This window comes from Sesamum indicum, linkage group LG2 (assembly GCF_000512975.1).
Source record: "Sesamum indicum cultivar Zhongzhi No. 13 linkage group LG2, S_indicum_v1.0, whole genome shotgun sequence".
In the NCBI taxonomy this organism is placed as follows: domain Eukaryota; kingdom Viridiplantae; phylum Streptophyta; class Magnoliopsida; order Lamiales; family Pedaliaceae; genus Sesamum; species Sesamum indicum.
Window position 1 is genome coordinate 12,683,518 of NC_026146.1, and position 19,385 is coordinate 12,702,902.

The window sequence follows — 19,385 nt, forward strand, 5'->3', positions numbered from 1 at the left end:
TAGTCCATTTTTTCAAATTTATTTTATTTTCTCAAAGTCTGTTGGGAGCATTCCATTCCAAATGGACTAGGTGAAACAAAGGTAACCAGATTGAACATGTGTCTATCAGAAAAGGATATTTATGTAAAACAAATAGCATAAGGAGAGTGATCTAAGATAACCAGAAACATGAAAAAAACAATAATCAATTTGGCAGCGTCCAAAAGATACTTTGAAATGTAAAGAGCATATATGCATGACCAGAAAATAGAACTGATTGCTATACTGAACCACTGGGTTTCTTGGAAATCAGACATAAACAATTATGTAAATCTGAGATTAATTAACTTCACCTAGTGAAAGATTTTGGCCCTTTAACTAACATCTCATAGCGAGTGAAAAGCAGATAAATTAAGAGAACATAAGGGAGGATAGAATCAAGCTAAAGTCTAGGACTCTGGATCACACGAGATAAATGGATTCATATCCCCAGTTAATCTCCTTGTTTGATCCCATTTTACCATGCAGCTAGCATTCTCTTAAATGAAAAGCATCACGAATATCCCTAAAATTGTTTTAATATTGCATGTAAAGAAACATAAAAAATTAAGAATAAATTACCTCGTGTCTTTCAATGTATCCAGTCCCGTCCAAATCATATAGCTTAAAAGAAACTTCAGTCACAAAAATCAAGGGTTAGTACTATCTATCTATTGTAGCTTTGGAATGAATAAAGACAAAGAAATAATAGAACAAGCACTTGTAGAAGATATCAAGATATCTTAATCGTACAATTGATTTTGTCTTCTTGTGGAGCATTTGGATGGAAAACAGTGAGTGATCTAACAAAATCACCAAAATCAATTACTCCTTTTTGCTTCACATCAAAGAGATCAAAAATCTGCACGACGTAAGGATTCATAATATTACACTGAGAACACTGAGATAAAAAGACAACAGTAGGCAATATGATGGATATCAGCCTTTAAAAATTTTAAGCCAGAAAAAGAAAAACATGGGAGAAGATCTGAACAGATCTGTTAGAGATCTACCTCAATCAATTGGCAGTGGGCAAGTTACATATATTTGCCATAAATCTGTTAGTCTTCATAATCTTATTTCTTTTCTAAAATCAAAAGTTTTTTAACATTAGGTGCTAAATCAAGAAAAGATCAATGTCCTAGTGGAAGAAGGATTTTTCTTTATTCTACTTTTTGTGGTTAGTTCCTCCATCAACTCTATATATAAGGTGCAACTTCTCTCGAGCTAACATTGCTATTTTGGCAATCTAAATGGAGGGACCCCATTAACTTTCTGCCAATAGAGATTTTAAGGTATTTCAGCTTTACAGCAATTACAATGTCATAACTTTTTTCCACATATAAGAATATTCGTCGTCTTTTCTTTTTTGGAGCTTCTTTCAAGCCGTCCTTAATTGTTGGACAGTCTTTTACATTTCAGTTTAAAGGATTGTCCACTAGATTTACCCAACAAGTTCATCTGCTAGCTTTCACAAGATTCTTGGTGAAATGGAGAAGTAAACAATTCTCAAAGAGTTCATTGTTTGTAGTCAGTTGATTTCAGCCTTGAAAATTTAGTGCTACAAGAAAAACGCAAGGAAGAAGACCTAAAATATAAATTAGAGATCTATCTAGTGTTCTCAACAATTCCAGGGGCAATTCACCCATTTTATTAACTAGGGGTTATTTGGTAAATTCTGTTCTTCTCTGCTTCTCTTTTCTTCTTCTTTCCTAACTTTTCCAGCTTTTTAAGTACTAATCATCATAATCACGCTATTTTCTTAAGTCCATTCCTTCCCAACATAAGCACCCATAAAACTCCATTTTTCTCATCCTCTTTAAAGGGACTCTCGTGGGCCTAAAATGGTGAGCATCCATGTTTCCATATAAATCCAACAAATTAATATTGAAATAGCATGATTAGCCAAGATCACCACCTACCCGGTTTGCGAAAAGGTTCTCTTTCTTTCTGTTCTTGAACAAAGCCAATTGCAGTTCTTCCTGCATATTGAACAGAGTTCAAAAACAAAATAAAATTATATAGTAGATATTTACATGTCTTTGCAGGACAAAAATCCATTAGGCAGAATAGTTTATATGAATTATGCATTATTTCTCCAACTGTAAGTAACAGCGTGAGATTAGAAGAAAAATATTGCACATTAATAGCTGGCAAATCCCAACCAAGCTGATAAAAGAAAACAAAACAAGAAATTTGGCACAAGATCATTGTTTTGGTGCAAAGTGTTTTGGAACATTTAACCCAAAGCAGAAATCATAATGCCACAACAATTACAAACAGGATTACTTGGTATTCAACAGAATCGTTACAATTTACACATTACTAGTCATGAAGAATAGCTAATAAAGATTACAGCACAAATACATTTTCACTGGTATGATAGAAACTTTCTGTGTATATAACTTTAGAGTTATTTAATTCAATTGTTTTGTTACCAGTAGAAAAGCTATCCAAGATAATCTGATTCTGAAAATTGAGAGAATTGAGTTATGAAGAGGATGTAGATACCCTTGGTTAGTAGTCTGGTGAAGTTACCTTGTTAATAAGCCCATCATCAATGACAGAACTGCTAATGCTCTTAAACAGCTCAAATAGTGCTTCAACCTCACTCACACTAACTGCAAAAGCAAAAGACAGACATATGAAAGTTTTAGTTGTAGTTAAGAAAAATATAAGCACCTCGAAAAATAATAAATCCGGAAATCCCAGATCACAAGAGAATGATGCCAAACCTAAAGAGTCAATCTAAATCTTATGCTAAAAGGTAAAAATTGATGTGCTCAGAAGTTCAGGCAAAATATAGTGAGGGAGATTCTTTTCCAAATGAGATGCAGGTATAATGAAAATGCAGTAAGAATATAATAGAAAAGAAAAAACATGTGGGGAACATGCAGTAATTCAGAACCACAAGTACTTAAGAGATAGAAAATAAAAAAGAACAGCAATAACTTTTCAGCTTGTCCAGACCAATAAAAGGAAAAACAACGGAAAACCTGATTATCTGGAGGAAATTAAAGAACCAAGGTATTTAATACACAAATTAACTATACAATATTAGAGCAGGAATAGATGAAGCAAAATAAACCAAAAAATATAAGATGCCAAATGAGATTTCTATCGGCAGAACTATACATGGCTGCTAGAATAATAGACCAACCAAACAATTTAGAAGCTCCGGCAGACACGTGTCCAAAAGTTGTTTCGACTTGAATGATTAAGCATTATTAGTCATGCCTACCAGTCTTAAACATAATTGCACTTGCACATTTTCTATCAACAGTTGTCAACTTCCTTAACAACAATGATATAAAAATGTAATTTATGCCATCTACATGCCTAAGCTACAAAGTTTCTTTCCACTTTAAAAAGGTAAAGACATCCATGAACATAAATAGAAAGAAGTATACTAATCTACAAAAAGGGGAAGGGAACCAACTTACAAGCAGTTTGTGAAGCAAGTAGAACGGGGTCTTCATGTCCAGGAAACTTCCTTCTTGAAGTAGAATGGAAACAGCCCATTTATAGAGGGAAGAACCTCCCCACTATAATTGTATCCCTTAGGCTTCTCTGCAACACATCACCAAAACCATCTTAACCTTGCAAATTAGAAAGTCAAATTCAAGAACCATGTCTTCCAGTCAATTAGTTTAGCAAGTTGTACCCAACCATATAATGTCATGGATTTAGAAAATAATAAGAACACAAGAATGCAGCTGTTCATTTACTAAATCCAACCCCACACCTCAACAACAGGGGGAAAAGCGACTTCATAGATTAATGGAGGATGGAAGCATGCACGCTAAAGCATCCACAAATCTTTTACGTAACAGATCAAAATGAACCCCCTTGAGAAAGGAATCCATATTCATCATCTTCTCAATCTTATAAGTGATGTAATCTAGAACAGGGAAAAGTTTTTAATGTTAAAGGTAAACATTGCAAAACAACGAACAGAACAATATAATACTACTAGAAATTCATGCAACCGATGCCGCGGGCAAAAGAGAAAAAAAAAACAAAAAAAGAACAGAGAAAACAAATCACTAAAACATATTCCACAAACAAATAGAACCCTCCTTCATTCCACCTTTGCCATCAAAATGGTCATAAAATCCACCGCAAAAATGGGAAATTTAACAATAAAATTACAAACACAAAGATCGGAGAATCCCACCAAAACCCTGAACCGTCCAGAGATTCAACAACGTGGGACGAATAAATACAAGAAAATCGATCACTCACCAACCAAAACAAAAAGAAGCGGTAACAAAAGCCACACCCCTGTATCGACAATAAGCAAGAGCTACGGCGATGTATTTCGGTTCTTCAGCGACAATACATATAAACAATTGTATGTATACAACCGATCTAGATATATAAATTGGCTTTGCTGATAGCAGTTTCTGGTTTGGGAGAGAGCAAAAGCCAATTTGGGAACGCCGAAAGAAGAAAATCACAACGAAAGGCGACAGAAATGAGGAAAGTTGGGGAGAGAGAGTGGAATCCACGGACACGCGTGGAGCGTGGAATACGGTAATGATATTGCGGTAGTGGAATATTCCATCTCCTACTTTTGAAAATGGGTCAATGGATCAAATAACGTAAGCTGTAGTGTACCCCTTCCTATAATCATCTAAAATAAATAAATACTTTATTGTAATTTATTACTTTCTAAATTTAATAGACTAAGAAAAAAAATACGACTAAATTTATCTGACATCCTTGAGATTAGATCGAATTATAAAAATATTCTCTTCTGATTGTTAAATTAGAACTACATCCCTTAAAATTATAATTGTGAGTTACACGATATTGTCAAGGGGTTAAATGCAATTTACCTGCATGTGATATCCTAAATAAGCAAGTTACCCACCTATGGAAGAAAAAGATAATAAATTATCCTCCTATATTTTTTAAAATCACTACAAAGAAAAAAATATTTAATTGGACCGCCTTTTGTAACAGCCAACTTAAATTTTGTAACCGCTTTTCCAAATTTGGAACGGCTTTTGTAATGGTCAGGTTTTCGCTCCTTTAACAGGTGTTACAAAAAATTGTAACGGTTCTTTCCTATGTAATTCCAACTTGGTACCGGAATTTGTAACGGCACAGAAGATCGTTATAATAATTGACCGAAATCAGAAAATGACCTTGGAACTATGTTTGGAACGGCCTACTTTGATTTTGGTAGATTTATTGTTGGAAAGGTTATTGTAACACATATAGTTAAGAGAGTATATTAAATATGGAACGGTCTTTTAAACTTACTTTGTAATGGCTAGACCTTGTTTACAACGATATTTGTACCTCCTTTTATAATAGAATTTTTAACACATAGTGTAACGGCCTTTGTGACGTTGATTGTGAACATTGATTTTATTTTTGTAATGGCCTCTGTACCAGTTCTTGTTTCTAGTTTAGTAACCATATCTAAACGGCTTCGTACAAGTTTTGTAACTCATTTAGGTATGGCCTTCGTTATTGATTTTTTGTTGTTTGCTAGTGAGATCTATTCCAAAAATCGCTACACAAGTCGTTACAAACTGAGAATATTTTTTATTTACATTTAATTTATTACAATATTCATTTTTATAAGATTTTATTGAATTTTTTATTATAAATATTTAGTTGAATTTGTTAAATGTGAAATACTATATAAAAAATATATAGTTTAGCAAGAAAATAGTAATAATATAATTAATAAATTAAAATAGTATTTAAAAATTATATTTATAATATACATACATATAAAAGAAATGCTAATCTAAATCGGTTTCCCCGCGGCAACGTCCTTCTCGTCCTCTGGCCTCATCGTCGTGTGTTGGGGGTTGAGTTGGAGACTCGGACAATTGGGGAAGCGAAGGGTTGGGCCAGGTGGCTGCCCAATGCTCCATCATCACCTCGAGTATCGTGACCTAATCATCAAGGTTGGGGTCATGTGATTGTGGTGGCGAGGGTGATGGAGCAATGGACGAGCTGGGTTGTGATGGCCCAACAATTGTGTAAGTGAGCCTTGGAGTCGAGACTGAATACACGACCCCTCTCCCAACCACCCGCTCCCAACATTCACAATTGTTGCTCTGCAGGTACCACTGAGCCTTGAGAAGATGATGGAGGATCTTGATCATTCAGTGGTTGGGTCTGTTGTTCCTCCATCATCCTTTGGAATAGCTCCGACGAATATATTAGTTGATTAGTAAAATAAAAATAATTAATTTATATTCAACAAAAAAATTTAATATACTTACCGCGACCTCCACTGCCATCGAGTCGAGCCATTGCTCGTCCCCTTCTTTTTCTGGCACTTCTCAAACACCTCCATCTACTTGACAGGACGACCGAGTTGTCCCTCCTGTCTAAGACCAACTTAAAAAAATGATTAGTAAATGAAAAAATAAAATAAAATTAATACCGTATATAAATCACTTACCATCTTACGCTTGTGCGCTCCAAAGGAAGACGACCCCGCAATAAACGATAACTGTTGTGGCTGGATTGGCTGTCCGGTCAGCCTTATTCTTTGCTAATTAGGCCTTGAAGTCTAGTCTCGCCCAGTACTCTAGCAACTGATGACAAATCTGCTGCCAGCCATAGTAGTCGGGACAATTGAGCTTGGACGTTCCCGAATCGCTTTCATAGGAACCTACCAACCTGCTACTTAAAGACCTTGACATATAACTCGTCATTGCAGTCCCACCAGTAAGTAAGCTACAAATTTCACATATATAAAAAAAAAAAAGAAAGAAAAATTATAAGTAATAGATAAAAATCAATATTTACATTTCAAAACGTAATTAAAAATTTAATTACGAAAATTCTTACCTTTAAATTATCAAACCAAAAGAGTTGGTGCTCCTGTTGAATTTGCAATATAGATCTCCAGTGATGAGAATAATGGTTACATAACCAAAGCTTCATACCACTGCTTAGTTTTTAAGCTAATATCAACAAATTTTTTTTTAATTTTAATAAGTTACTTGATTGATTAATTTATTTAATAAATATAGAGATAACTAATATACTTATTAAACATAGCGTTCAGATAACTAATGACAAATGTATTTTGTTAGTGGATATTAAATATAATAGTAAAATTGATATACATTATAATAAATATTTATTTACAAAAAAAATTATCAAAACGTACTAATTTGTTGATTAAACTTATTTTTATATAGTATAAACCAAACTACCATATTTTAATATCATCAAAAACTAAAGTATGATATATTCACTAACAATTTTAATATATGGTGAATTTTGAAATAAATGCATTTTGTTGTAGTGGATATGAAATTATACCGATAAAATTCATATGCATTATATTAAATACTTATTTTCAAAAAAATTATCAAAATATATTGAATTGTTCATTAAGCTTGTAAATGATACATTCACTAACAATTCTAATTTATAGTGAATAAATGCATTTTGTTGTAATGGTTTTGAAGTTGTAATGATAAAATTTATATGCATTATATTAAATACTTATTTACAAAACAAATTATCAAAACATACTAAATTGTTGATTAAGCTTGTTTTTGGATAATATATATAAACCAAAGTACCATATTCTAAAATCATCTAAAACTAAAATATGATATATTGACTAACAGTTCTAATATATGTTGAAAATTTTTAAATAAAGCATTTTTTTGTTGTGGATATTAAAATTATAACGATAAAGTTCATATGCATTATATTAAATATTTATTTTACAAAAAAATTATCAAAATATACTAAATTATTGATTAAGTTTGTTTTCAGATAATATAGACTAAAATACCATATTTTAGTATCATCTAAAACTAAAATAGATATTAACTAATAATTCTAATTTATGGTGAATTTAAATATTTATATACAAAAAAAATAAAAACTTACTAAATTGTTGCTTAAGCTTGTTTTTAGACAATATTAATAAAAATACCATATTTTATTATTATATATAATTAAAATAAGAGATATGTTGACTAATAATTCTAATATATAGTAAATTTTGCATATAAACTTGATATAATATTGAATATGTACTTAAATATATAAAAATATTTATAAATGAAAAAAAAAAGGTAGCTCGAGCTTGAATGCAAGCCGACTCTGTTTATCTTGCACCCCTACTCGCTGAGGAGGTCTTCTACAAAGTGTTGTTTCGCGGGGGATTTGCCAAGGGCTTGGAGGATCTAGAGGACCCTGCAATCGCTAGTTCTTCAACAAGGGCCAGAGATGGGCCTACCACCACGTGAGGGCTTAAGTATCCCCAAATATGTCCACAGCCTTTTGTTTGTTTAGGTTGCTATTGGGAGCCTTCATTAATTCTCACATCTTATTTCTTTGTTCCCATGTATGGCACCACTTGATGCGTGCAAAAACTGCAAGTTATGAAATGATATATGGACTTGAGTCTTTTCTTGGGCTAAATTCTTTTATAAGTCTGAAAATGGGGACCTACAAAAGAAATTTTAACACTCCGACGGACAAATACAATTTTGAAATGATAAAGCTAAAAGACAAAAATGCAAAGATTGAGATAATAACCTATAACGAGAGTGATTAAAATTAGTGTATATGTGTGTGTGTCAAAGAGATCACTTACGTGGGGGACTAAATCTGCTTTTATAGCTGTAATCCCCTAACGAGTGAGGAGTCTTGTCCCCCAGGGGTTCGGGGAGGCAGTTATTGTGGATAAGCCTCCTCGAAATTCGGTATTAGTTGGAAAGATTTGTGGGAGTCCAATCTTAGTTAGGGATCCAAGCGAAGTAGGGGACTTGCTCTTTCTAGGTGATTGGCCATGTAGTCATCCACGTCACTTTTTGCTCGAGTAGTTTTTGCCATTTGGCAAACGCCCTTTTGGAAGAAAGGGTGGCATTAGGCCCCACAAGCCCTCATGTCACCGTTCCCCCTTCTGGACTTTGTCTTCCTTAAATTTTAGCTGAGGGAAGACTTATTGGTGCTTTCTCTGGGCCTCTTGCTCCATTGGGCCTCCTTAATTTGGCATTTGAGATCGCATGTGGGCCGCAACTTGGTTGTCTGCTTAAGATCATATCAAATTTAATAAAAATTTATAAATCTTTCAAACATTTTTCTTCAACAAACCCAACACATCTCTAACTCTCGAGTCTCAAACTTTTCCACTTCTCATATAAGCATTCAATTCAACCTCTCTCATTTTTTAATTTTGATTTATTTACTTTAGTTTCTTCAAAATATGTTTTGTATATAAGATGGGCAAATGCTAGATAGTATGAAGGGTTGGAAAATTGGAAGTTGGAGCATTTATATATGAATTTACAGAGGTAGAAAATTGAATTTAAGTTTTGCTATTTCTGTTGTATTGGGTCTGCATTTAGTTCTTGTATTTTATTTCCAATTTCCCATGAATGATTTGATTTCATTTTTTAGGAAGTATTGGAATGCATTTGAAAATTCCCTTGCAGAATTTTCAGTTTGACTTCTAATATTTAAATTTTGTTGTCAATTTTTCTTGTATTTGATTTTGATATTTATTAGTTTCTTTTCAAATTCATTTTATTATATTATATATTCTACTGGACTAGTAATGTCAAAGAAAAAGAATAAAATTAAAAAAAAAAAAAAGAAGAGGGGGCTAGGTTGTCAAGTATATTAATATTATTTATTATTTAAAGTTATTTTTAAAATATTAATAATTATTTATGACATAAATATGACGTTACTGGTTCGACCATAGTTGACCCAATGGTTGAATCGAACCAATGACCCGTAACTCACTTCATTTTTCGGTTCGATGAACGGTTTGAGTTTCAGAACATTAATATACACAAATAAGGTAAATTATATCAACATTCTTGAAGTCAAATTTAGTTATGCAAACATTCTCATCCTTTGTAAAAATAGGGTAAATTACGTTTGCCATTCGAACTATGCCCATTTTACACTTTGCTATCAATTTTTTTTTTGTATTAACTTACTATCTCAACTTTATGAAATTTACACTTTGTCATATATGACCGCTTTTTTCTTGATTTCTACAAGAAAAACATCACATGCTGTGCAATGTAAAAAGTATCACATCATAACCCTTAAAAATCACATGTCCACTACATGTGATGCTTTTTAAATAAAAAACTTGATTGAAAATAGTTATAAATGACAAAGTGTAGAATTTCGTAAGTTGAGATGGTAAGTTGACACAAAAAAAAATTTAGATACAAAGGTGTGAAAAAGGTCATACATAGTCTAGATGGCAAAATGTAATTAACCCGTAAAATTATAAGTACATCTTTTGATATTATAATTACAATTACATGCACACGCTCTATTTATAGGCAAAATTTTACAAATATACACTTGGATTAAATTACATTGACACCTCTACATAAATTTGTAGCCAAATTTCTCTAGTATGAACAAGTAACATTTTGTAAAAGCAAATCTACTTTGCTTGAACTTAAACCAAACAAGTATTCTACTAAAGTGAGGGAATAACATTTTTGGTACCACAATGTAGGAGTATTGCAAGTTTAGTATCATATAAAGGGGTTCAACTGCATAGTATATACTGCCTTTAACTTCGTAACGGAAAGAACACGTGAGGAGCAGATGGTTGTTAATTTTGAACTGCCGAGTAGTACAAAATATGTGAGAATTTTTTTTTTATACCATTCTATAGGACTATTTGCTTGGTTAGTACCGTACTTTTTTAGTTAACAAAAAATGATATTATATAAGTGAGCCGTTTCCATAGTGGATACCTCCATTAAGGTTTTAATGGAATTACCACGTGCACTTCAAATGAGAATCATCAAATGAAAGTTGAACGAAAATTCATATGGATAAAAAAAAATTATGTTAAAGTTAAAAAATATGTCTTTTCTACTTAGCTTTTTTTTTTAAAAAAATTTCATTTCTACTCAATCTATCTCTACTGCGTAGTTGGTAATAACGATTTATTGTCTCAACAAAATCAAGACAACATCCTTGATGACAACGTGCAGTGCACATTGATATTTCGGTAAAAAATTAACAAAATTATCTAATGTGCAAACAACCCCATTTATATGATATCATTTTTTGTCAACTAAAAAAGTGTCGTACTACCATTCAAAGTGTCATATAATATGGTACTAAGAATGCAATTCTCTCACAATGTTTTAGGCTAAGTGTAATTACACAAACAATTCCTATCTTTTTTAAAATCACTCGTATACCCCTTTGAGGAGTGTCAATGTAATTTACCTTAAGGAGTATGCTTCTAAAATTTTGTCCCAAGTATGAGGTGTAATAATTATAGCAATTATAATTTTAAAATAGTATCGATGTAATTTACCTTAAGAAGTATACCTATAAAATTTTATCCGAAACTAAATTTGTAATTACTACATATTTTTAAAGTGCTTGGCGTGTTTGTGTAATTAAAACTAACCTCTTAAGATATATATGTAATTTATCTTTTAAAAGAAATGGTGAGAAACATTAAGTGGTTTGTATCAAAATTAACATTTTAATAATTTGAATAAAAAGAAGTAATCTCTCTCTTCTAGTTTGTTGGAAGGTTTTGTATAATTTAAAAGGGTTAAATGCAATTTACTCCTATAGTATATAAATTGAGCAAATACCCCTCTATTAAGAAAAATCAGCAAATTAGTTTTCTGTGTTTTAAAAAATAAAACAAATTACCCTCTTTCAATGGTATAGATATAGGGTAATTTGCTTTATTTTTCAATATCTAATTAATCTCCAACTAAACGTAAGCATAGTGTTTGAATTTGTATTTTGAGTGTCTTGTTTTGGTGTTTTGGAGATAAAGAGAGAAAAATAAAAATGGATACGTGTGTATTGGAGATAAAGAGAGAAAAATAAAAATGAATACGTGTGTATTGGAGATAGATGGTATGTTAGCATTTGTGTTTTGAAATAATTTAAAATATATTAAAATAAGTGGTGCAGGTTTGATGCTGAAATTTGAGAAACAAAAATCATTGTTCATTATCAAATCATATTTTTTTTATATATATTGTTATACATAAATATGTATATATATAGTGTTGTATTTATGGGAGACAAAAAGCATTGTTCATTGTCAAATTATGTTTCTTTTATTTTATATATATAATTTATATAGAAAGTTGAAAAATAAAAAAACACACAGATAAAGTATAAAAAATACAAAAATAAATATTTGATATGTTTATCTTATCTCAAGAAATGCCCAGACATAAAACCAACCATTGTAAGGGTTCTTCCAAAACACGTTTTTCAATTGCTTGCAGCTAGTAAACCAAAGAAAGTTCAAACCATAATAAGACCATGTTTGTTTGCGGAGAATGAAATATGGTACTAGTAATAAAATTCCATGAATTTGTTTGCTTGAATCTTATTTCATTACAGATGTTCGATAGAACAAGGTATTTAATAGGAAAGTTAATCAAAATCCTTAAAAAAATTGTTTGATATACTACGTATGACAAAGGAATAGAAAAAATATATTTATACGATTAAATGTAATTTATCCATTATGATAAGAGAAATGAGAAAAAAAAAATCCAGTAAATTACACCCCTATATTTTTACAGATGAAGCAAAAAAAACATGACGCTTTGGTAAATAACACGCACTTTTTTTTATTTTTTTATTTAAAATTTAAAATAACAATTAGGGTCTTATTTGAATTTATTTCCTTGGATCTTGATCTCAATCTAAAATTCAAATTTAACTAATAAATCGACGGTATAGATTTTATTTAATTCGAATCAAATGGTTTAGATTTTCATAAATACACAATTGCAATTATAAATATTATATATACGAGAACATATATATACATATATTTATAATATAATTACTATATATTAAGAAATGGTAGCTTTTGGTGTCTCTTATTTTGAATCTGCTTTTTTTTCCCCTCTACCCACTAACTTCCATATTTCCTCTGCTTCCTACAAGTAGTAAAAATTATTTTTTAAAGTAGTTGTTTATTTTTAGTATTTTTTTTCTCTTTCTCCTACTTCAAATATTTTTTTTCAAAATTATTTATTTTTTTATCATAATCATTTTCATATTATCATTTTCCTACAATAAAAATTTTTAGTAAATGATATTTAACTATTATAATTTTTTTGTGTACATACCACAACCAACTAGTGTATGTGTGTGTGTATATATATATATATAGAGAGAGAGAGAGAGGGAGGGAGGAGGGCGGAGAGAAGGGGGGAACATGGAAATGTACGAGCGGAGCAACCACAGTGGGCCGACAGAGGCACAGAGCGGTGGTGGTGAGTGATATGGGAGGGAGAGAGGGCAACAGCTTTGAAGGGGGTCAAGGTGGGGGCGTGATAGAGAGAGGAAAGGGTAGGGAAATGGGCGTAGGAGGGACGGGAACAAGGTGGCTGCGAACCTTGCGACACTAGGTTAGGGAGAGGGGGGCCTTGGCAGTCTAGCAAAGGCGGAGAAAAAGATGAAAAAGAACAATATTATTGAATCACATATTTATATATATATATATATATCTTAATATATTTAACATATAATTTTTATTAGTTAAAAATCATGCTCAAATACAAAAAGAATGTGCGTACCGCGAAGCTGGCCATGAGGGTGTTTTGGTTCATCTCCAAAAACATAAAGGGATATTTGTTAAATAATTCCTTCACAGGGTGCATATTTTCCTTATCACAGGGGAGAGTAAACTGCATTTATATATATATATATATATTATAAAAATATCCCATCTACATAAATTGGCATTCTTATTTAAATACACATCTATATACAAATATAACATATATTTATAATAATATATATTTTTGTTAATTTATGGAAATATATATTGGTAACAAGTATTTATATGTATTTTGTTAACAAATATATATTTATAATAATTTCGAAAAATAGTGCTATTGGCATATTCTGAAGGAAATGAAAATAAAATCCCATCATAATATCAATCTTGTATGCATATTCCCAATTTTTAGGATTTTTGTTTCCTTTCCCCTTTTTGAAACTATATAACCAGACGAACATATATGATACCTGATAATTACACTCCCAAAACAAATACCATTCCCAAGCAAACAAATAGGACCAAGAGTTTAATGTCAAAATTACTCCCACTTCATGTGTTTACTCAATCTTACATACTTCTGTCCGGGCCTCTCAAACTACTTAATCCTGTCACAGGAACCCACATTTCAAAAAGAACAACAATCACTGAGCAATCTTCGTAGAAATGCTTTGCCAATTTGCCAACACTCTCTTCTGAATCTCGCCTTAACCCCTTCTCTTCACACCCTACCTAGAACAATATACTTTGTTCACCAACTTTAAAAATCTTCGTCCAAGAATTCAAGTACTCAGACTGATACAACTGCTCTTCTCCTTGGTTCTTAGCATAACTTTTTAGAGTTGGCTTTAGAAAATGTTCACATGCCACTAACATGAATCATGTAACAAACAAAGTAATTTTGCTGATTGCATTCTGGAATATAGATTCAAATACGAGTTTGAATTAATCCTATCCTAAATTATACCATATTTAAACAATAATAGACTGTATTAACAATTTAAATCACACCGCAGTAGATACTATACACAATAATGCAGATGCTCAGACATCTCTCATGCTAAAGCATCCAAAGCTTTCAACTACGCTGTAATAGGCATCAAGAGATGCTAATCTATACTGAGATGAGAACCAACGAATTGACTGGAAGGAGAGAGATGGTATATTACAGTGCATTGGAGCCGATTTGAGTATCACGATTTGCTCTTGCTGCTCATCAACGTGGGAGTAACAGATACAACACCTATGAGAAACATAGTTGCTATAGACTGGAAGTCATAGAGATCACCAACTGACTGCAACTCACCAAGAGCTATTCCAGCCTACAAAAGACCACAGAGTTAGTAGGATAGGCACTGCCACTAGATCTGGATTCATCTCTTAGAAAATAATGTCGGATGATCATTTCTGCTTTTTGAGTATTTGCTCATTATTACAGTTACTATCAATAAGGTATCTCTTCTTACATTACACTTTTAAGCTATTTTCAAATATCAATCACCAACAAAATGTCCAAATTTGGTCTTTGAACTTGATCCCAATATGCCAAAGGGAGGAATAATTATGTATCCTGTGGTTGTTTCAGATCAAGAATCTCAAGGTCAAACATTTTGATTGAAGATGCCCCAAGATATTGTCAAGAACACTCCAAAATCTCCATTCCTTTTGAGACAAACCAATCATTTTACACCACCATCCAAAGAAAGAAAAGTCCTGGCACCAGAATGTCTCGGACATTCAAGTTACAGCTCTTTTACATGTAACAATAGACATTAACTAAGTACGTGGAGAAAAAAAAGTAGAGTTAGAGAATTGATACCCTGACAGTAACAAAAGCAGCAGGACTGAGGCCAATGAAGGTTGCCAGGAAGAAAGTATGGTATGGAACATCAACAATTGGTGATGCAACATTTATAAATGTATTTGGCAGTGTTGGAGTCACCCTCAAGAAAAGCATGTAGTTTAGCAGACGTTCACGTCTTTTGGCTACCTGCAAAAGGGAAAAACTATTTTAACAATAAGAAGGTGAAAAAACAACAGAACTCATAAGAGATGATAATCACCTGGGCCTGGAAGAAAACCAACTTGTCAGGCCACAGAGAGAAGACAAGTGGTCGACCAATTACTTTGGATAAGAAAAAACAGGAAGATGCACCTGCAGTAGCTGTAAATACAACAAGAGCTACACCTTTGAAGACCCCGAAAAGGGCTCCAGCGAGCAAGGACATAAAAACCGTTCCAGGAATCATAAAAGTCTGCATAAAAATGTAGACCAGACAGTATCCGACAAGAACCTGTACAGTGTAGTCACTTGTATAGCTCTCCAGGTTATCCCTTTAAAACACAAGCAAAATTGATTAAGTATGATGCAGACAAGTGGTAATATCAATCTTAATCTATATGATTTATGCAGAATAACAAATACTAGCAGTCAATTAGAAAGTCAACACAAATAAATGAAAGGTTAAATTCGTTTTGCCCCCTTGTACTATAGAGGTGGTATCAAAAACCTCTTTCTACTTTTAAAACCTTCAAAGACACCCCTAGTTTTGAAAATTCAACCAAAATTGAACAAATATCCTCATTAATTAATAAAATAATAAATGTTGTTTAAAATATAAGGGGTGTTTTTTATACCACCCTTATAGTACAAGGGGACAAACTGAATTTAACCTTAAACGAAAAACAAAGAAAACATGGTCGCCGGATATAGACAAAACAGGTCAAAAGACTAGAAGGTCGTGCGCAGGGAAACAAAGAACAACATCTAGAAGGGATGTGAAATGGGGAATACAAGATCAAAGTTAATCATATAATGGAATTATACTGGGGAAAATACATGTTTCATGATGATCTTCCTGACTAGATAAATGGTTTAGCTTTTACGTCTGTTTTGTTTTAAAACTTCGGTCGAAGGGTATTGAGGAAATTTTATAATTGCAAAATAATGTGTACTTGCGTTAGAGAGTTGGATTATCTTAGAGTCCTTTTCTTGTGAGGAACTGGTACTGAATTAATTACATAAGTCAAATGTTGGCTGTAGAAATCCCAACATTTCCTAGTTACTTTCCCAGTAAGGATGGGTTTATTTAATTCTGTAATCTCTTTCAATCTAAATAAGTCAATAAATTCAGTTATTTTGTAGGTTTGGAATACTTCAATGGTGTGACTACATCCACTTCTACAAGAGTTGGAAGACCTTAGAGAGACTATGTTTTACTTCAGATTTCGCAAGATTTGGAAGCTGTATCCTTTCCCCAAATATTGATATTCATCTTCCTTAAACATTTCTGGCCTTATTTTATTTTCCAGACAATCTTTAGATTTTACTCAAAGCTCTCCTGCTTCAGGACTTCAGAAACAAAGCAAAAGATTGTTGAGTTTTTCATAAACCCAATGCCCAAATCAGAAACAACTAAATGATTGACATTATACTCGAGACCGCATTAATGTGAAAAATGCCAGAGAAGTATGCCAAAGAACGAAGTTTCTGGCATGCAAAACAAGCTAAGAGTTATACCATAAGATACATGATCACAAGTATGAAAATCCCTCGCTTAAAGAAGAAATTCTCCTTGATGAAACTGTCCATGCTCATATGTTACGAGTGTTTTTTGCGCCAAGTTTCATACTTTTTGAGTTAATATAAGAAAGCTGAGTTTAGGATCCCTTTGACCTAGACTAGGCCTCAATCATTTTAGTATACATTAAATTCCATTATTTTCATTATTCCTTTCAGAAATAAAATTGGTCTGGCATAAGTTTTAAGCTCTTCTCCATTTAGTTTGAAGACAAATTGTTCAATTTTGTTGAAAGTTTTATTTGTTTCCACTCATCGGTATTATAAACCTGAGGAAACCATGTAAATTTCTCAAGGTGAAAAGCCAACAATAGCTTAAGAATTTGATCACTGCAATCCCAACAGTTATGAGGAAGCCAGTATATCTTCAGCACAGCTTCCCACTTTTTTCAATCCAAAAACAGGTAGTCTTCAGTAAATATATAGTTGATTGCCTACACCTGACATACATCAAGGTGCATTTACTAGATTCACCTAAAATGTACATTAATTTACTGGCCCAAGTTATTGCAAATCCAGGCAATTAAGATCTTAACTTTTCATCAAAGATACATGTCACCTGCCTCATACCAAGAAATAAATATCAAATTAAAATTTTCCAACTTGTTCACTAGCTCTACCGACCCAATCCAAGCTCAAGCCTTCAGGTTGAGTCACGAAGTTGCTCATGAGATGGGGAAAGGAGCATCTTAACACCCACTGAAAACAGATTTCTTAGTTCCTTTCGATCCTATCTCTGCTATTTGCCAGAAGTACTCGTAATCACAGAAAGAAATAGATGAAGCCCTGCTCTCCTCATTTTCATGATTCAAATGGCAATAATTATCACATCTCCCATAACCTGCCCTCTTATGAATGTATCATGTGGAGTCCAAGATCAACCATTGTTCAAAATATAGATTAAAACAAGCACTTGATTGTGTGTGAATTGATTGATTATAGGCTTAAAATTTCAAACACATAATAACAAATCTATGAAGATTATTTGGTAAGTTCATTTTTCAATTCAAAGTAATGAACATCTAGTTTGAGCTGCCTTCTAAGTACTATGATGAATTTTCAATACTGTTAATATTGAGACATTTGAAACTCTTCCTCAAATCCTTCTTTCACATCCATCTCTTTCTACCCAAACTTAGGGTAAAATGTTCAGCATTCCCAGAACCAATGCTATCAGCATCCTTAAAATTATACTTTCTTCCAGCAGAAAAAATCCGATTCCACAAATACAGTATTGTCCTAGATTTCTAGCGTTGTCCCAGATCTCAACATCCGGTCTTACCACAATAACAACCAGATACAAATACCTCATAGGCGCATAATGATGAGAAGAGAATAACTTTTAACAATGATGATCAAAAGAATACCATGAGAATTAATTCAAACAAAAAGTAGTAATGTTAGCAGCAGTAACAATTAGAAGAATAATAAAGCACCTGAGGATTTGAAGATCTTGTAGCGAACGGGGAAGCTTGAGGAAGCTGTAATCAGATGCAGGCATCGTCAGGTACAGCCCCACCAACCCCAACACAAACCCCAATACGACGCCGCTCGCCACCGTCACCTCCCACACGGTCAACGGAAACTTCCCTGGTTTCACCTTATTCTCCAATCCTCCATGTACTACACTCCCATTCCCGGCGTCCGCGTCCATCCTCTCAACAATCAATCAAAACAAAATTACGAGTCTCCAATTTTTCTTATCTGGGTTATCCCAAATCGTTGGCCTCCCTTCCTGATCAGGGTTGCAGCCAATTCATAAAAACAATACGTATAAATCATACAAAATATCAAATCCTGTGAATATCAATTCAATGCAGTCTTCCAAAAGAATACTAGAATCAGAATCAGAGTCAGAGGAACGAGAGTTGAGAAGATTTCTGCTCCTCCTTTGCTTTGGGGGCACTCCTCTCTCTCTCTCTCTCTCCCTGTCTTCAATTTTCAGATTAGGGTAAATGTGAGGTCGATTGTCTTTATAAGGAAGACGTTCAGAATATTCCTTCATTCCCTCATAAAATCCAAACAAGTTGAGGACAGTAAATAATCACGTCTCCTTTCATTTTTGGACTTATTATGGGACTCTTCCCATCAATCTAATTATATAAATTTTATACAATTTAAAAAATTACGTTTAGTATTTTTTATATTTATTTTTATTTAATAAATAAATATTTTTATTTACTGATATTATAAAATTAAAATAAATTAATTTTTTTTTTATTATTAATTTATTGTATGTCA

General features: G+C 32.6%; 2 protein-coding genes across 4 annotated transcripts in view; both read right to left on the minus strand.

Annotated features, from left to right (window-relative positions):
• LOC105155990 (calcineurin B-like protein 1) overlaps positions 1-4,527 on the minus strand; it is a 6,314-nt gene extending 1,787 nt beyond the window's left edge. The window contains exons 1-6 of one of the 3 annotated variants that reach the window (XM_011071994.2): positions 4,264-4,524; positions 3,462-3,617; positions 2,557-2,639; positions 1,941-2,000; positions 772-880; positions 601-653 (exon numbers count right to left, since the gene is read on the minus strand). In XM_011071994.2, coding sequence (XP_011070296.1) covers positions 601-653; positions 772-880; positions 1,941-2,000; positions 2,557-2,639; positions 3,462-3,540 — 384 coding nt within the window. In that variant the 5' untranslated portion in view covers positions 3,541-3,617; positions 4,264-4,524. Of the gene's footprint in view, positions 1-600; positions 654-771; positions 881-1,940; positions 2,001-2,556; positions 2,640-3,461; positions 3,618-4,263 lie in introns of all 3 variants that reach the window. The other 2 variants (XM_011071993.2, XM_020692087.1) reach the window with 2 other exon arrangements.
• Positions 14,449-19,098, minus strand: LOC105155991 (uncharacterized membrane protein At4g09580). The gene is made up of 4 exons (XM_011071996.2): positions 18,581-19,098; positions 15,628-15,898; positions 15,384-15,554; positions 14,449-14,886 (listed from the first exon to the last, which is right to left on the minus strand). Exons 1-4 carry the CDS (start codon positions 18,796-18,798, stop codon positions 14,758-14,760), a joined length of 789 nt encoding a protein of 262 aa, XP_011070298.1. The 5' UTR covers positions 18,799-19,098; the 3' UTR covers positions 14,449-14,757.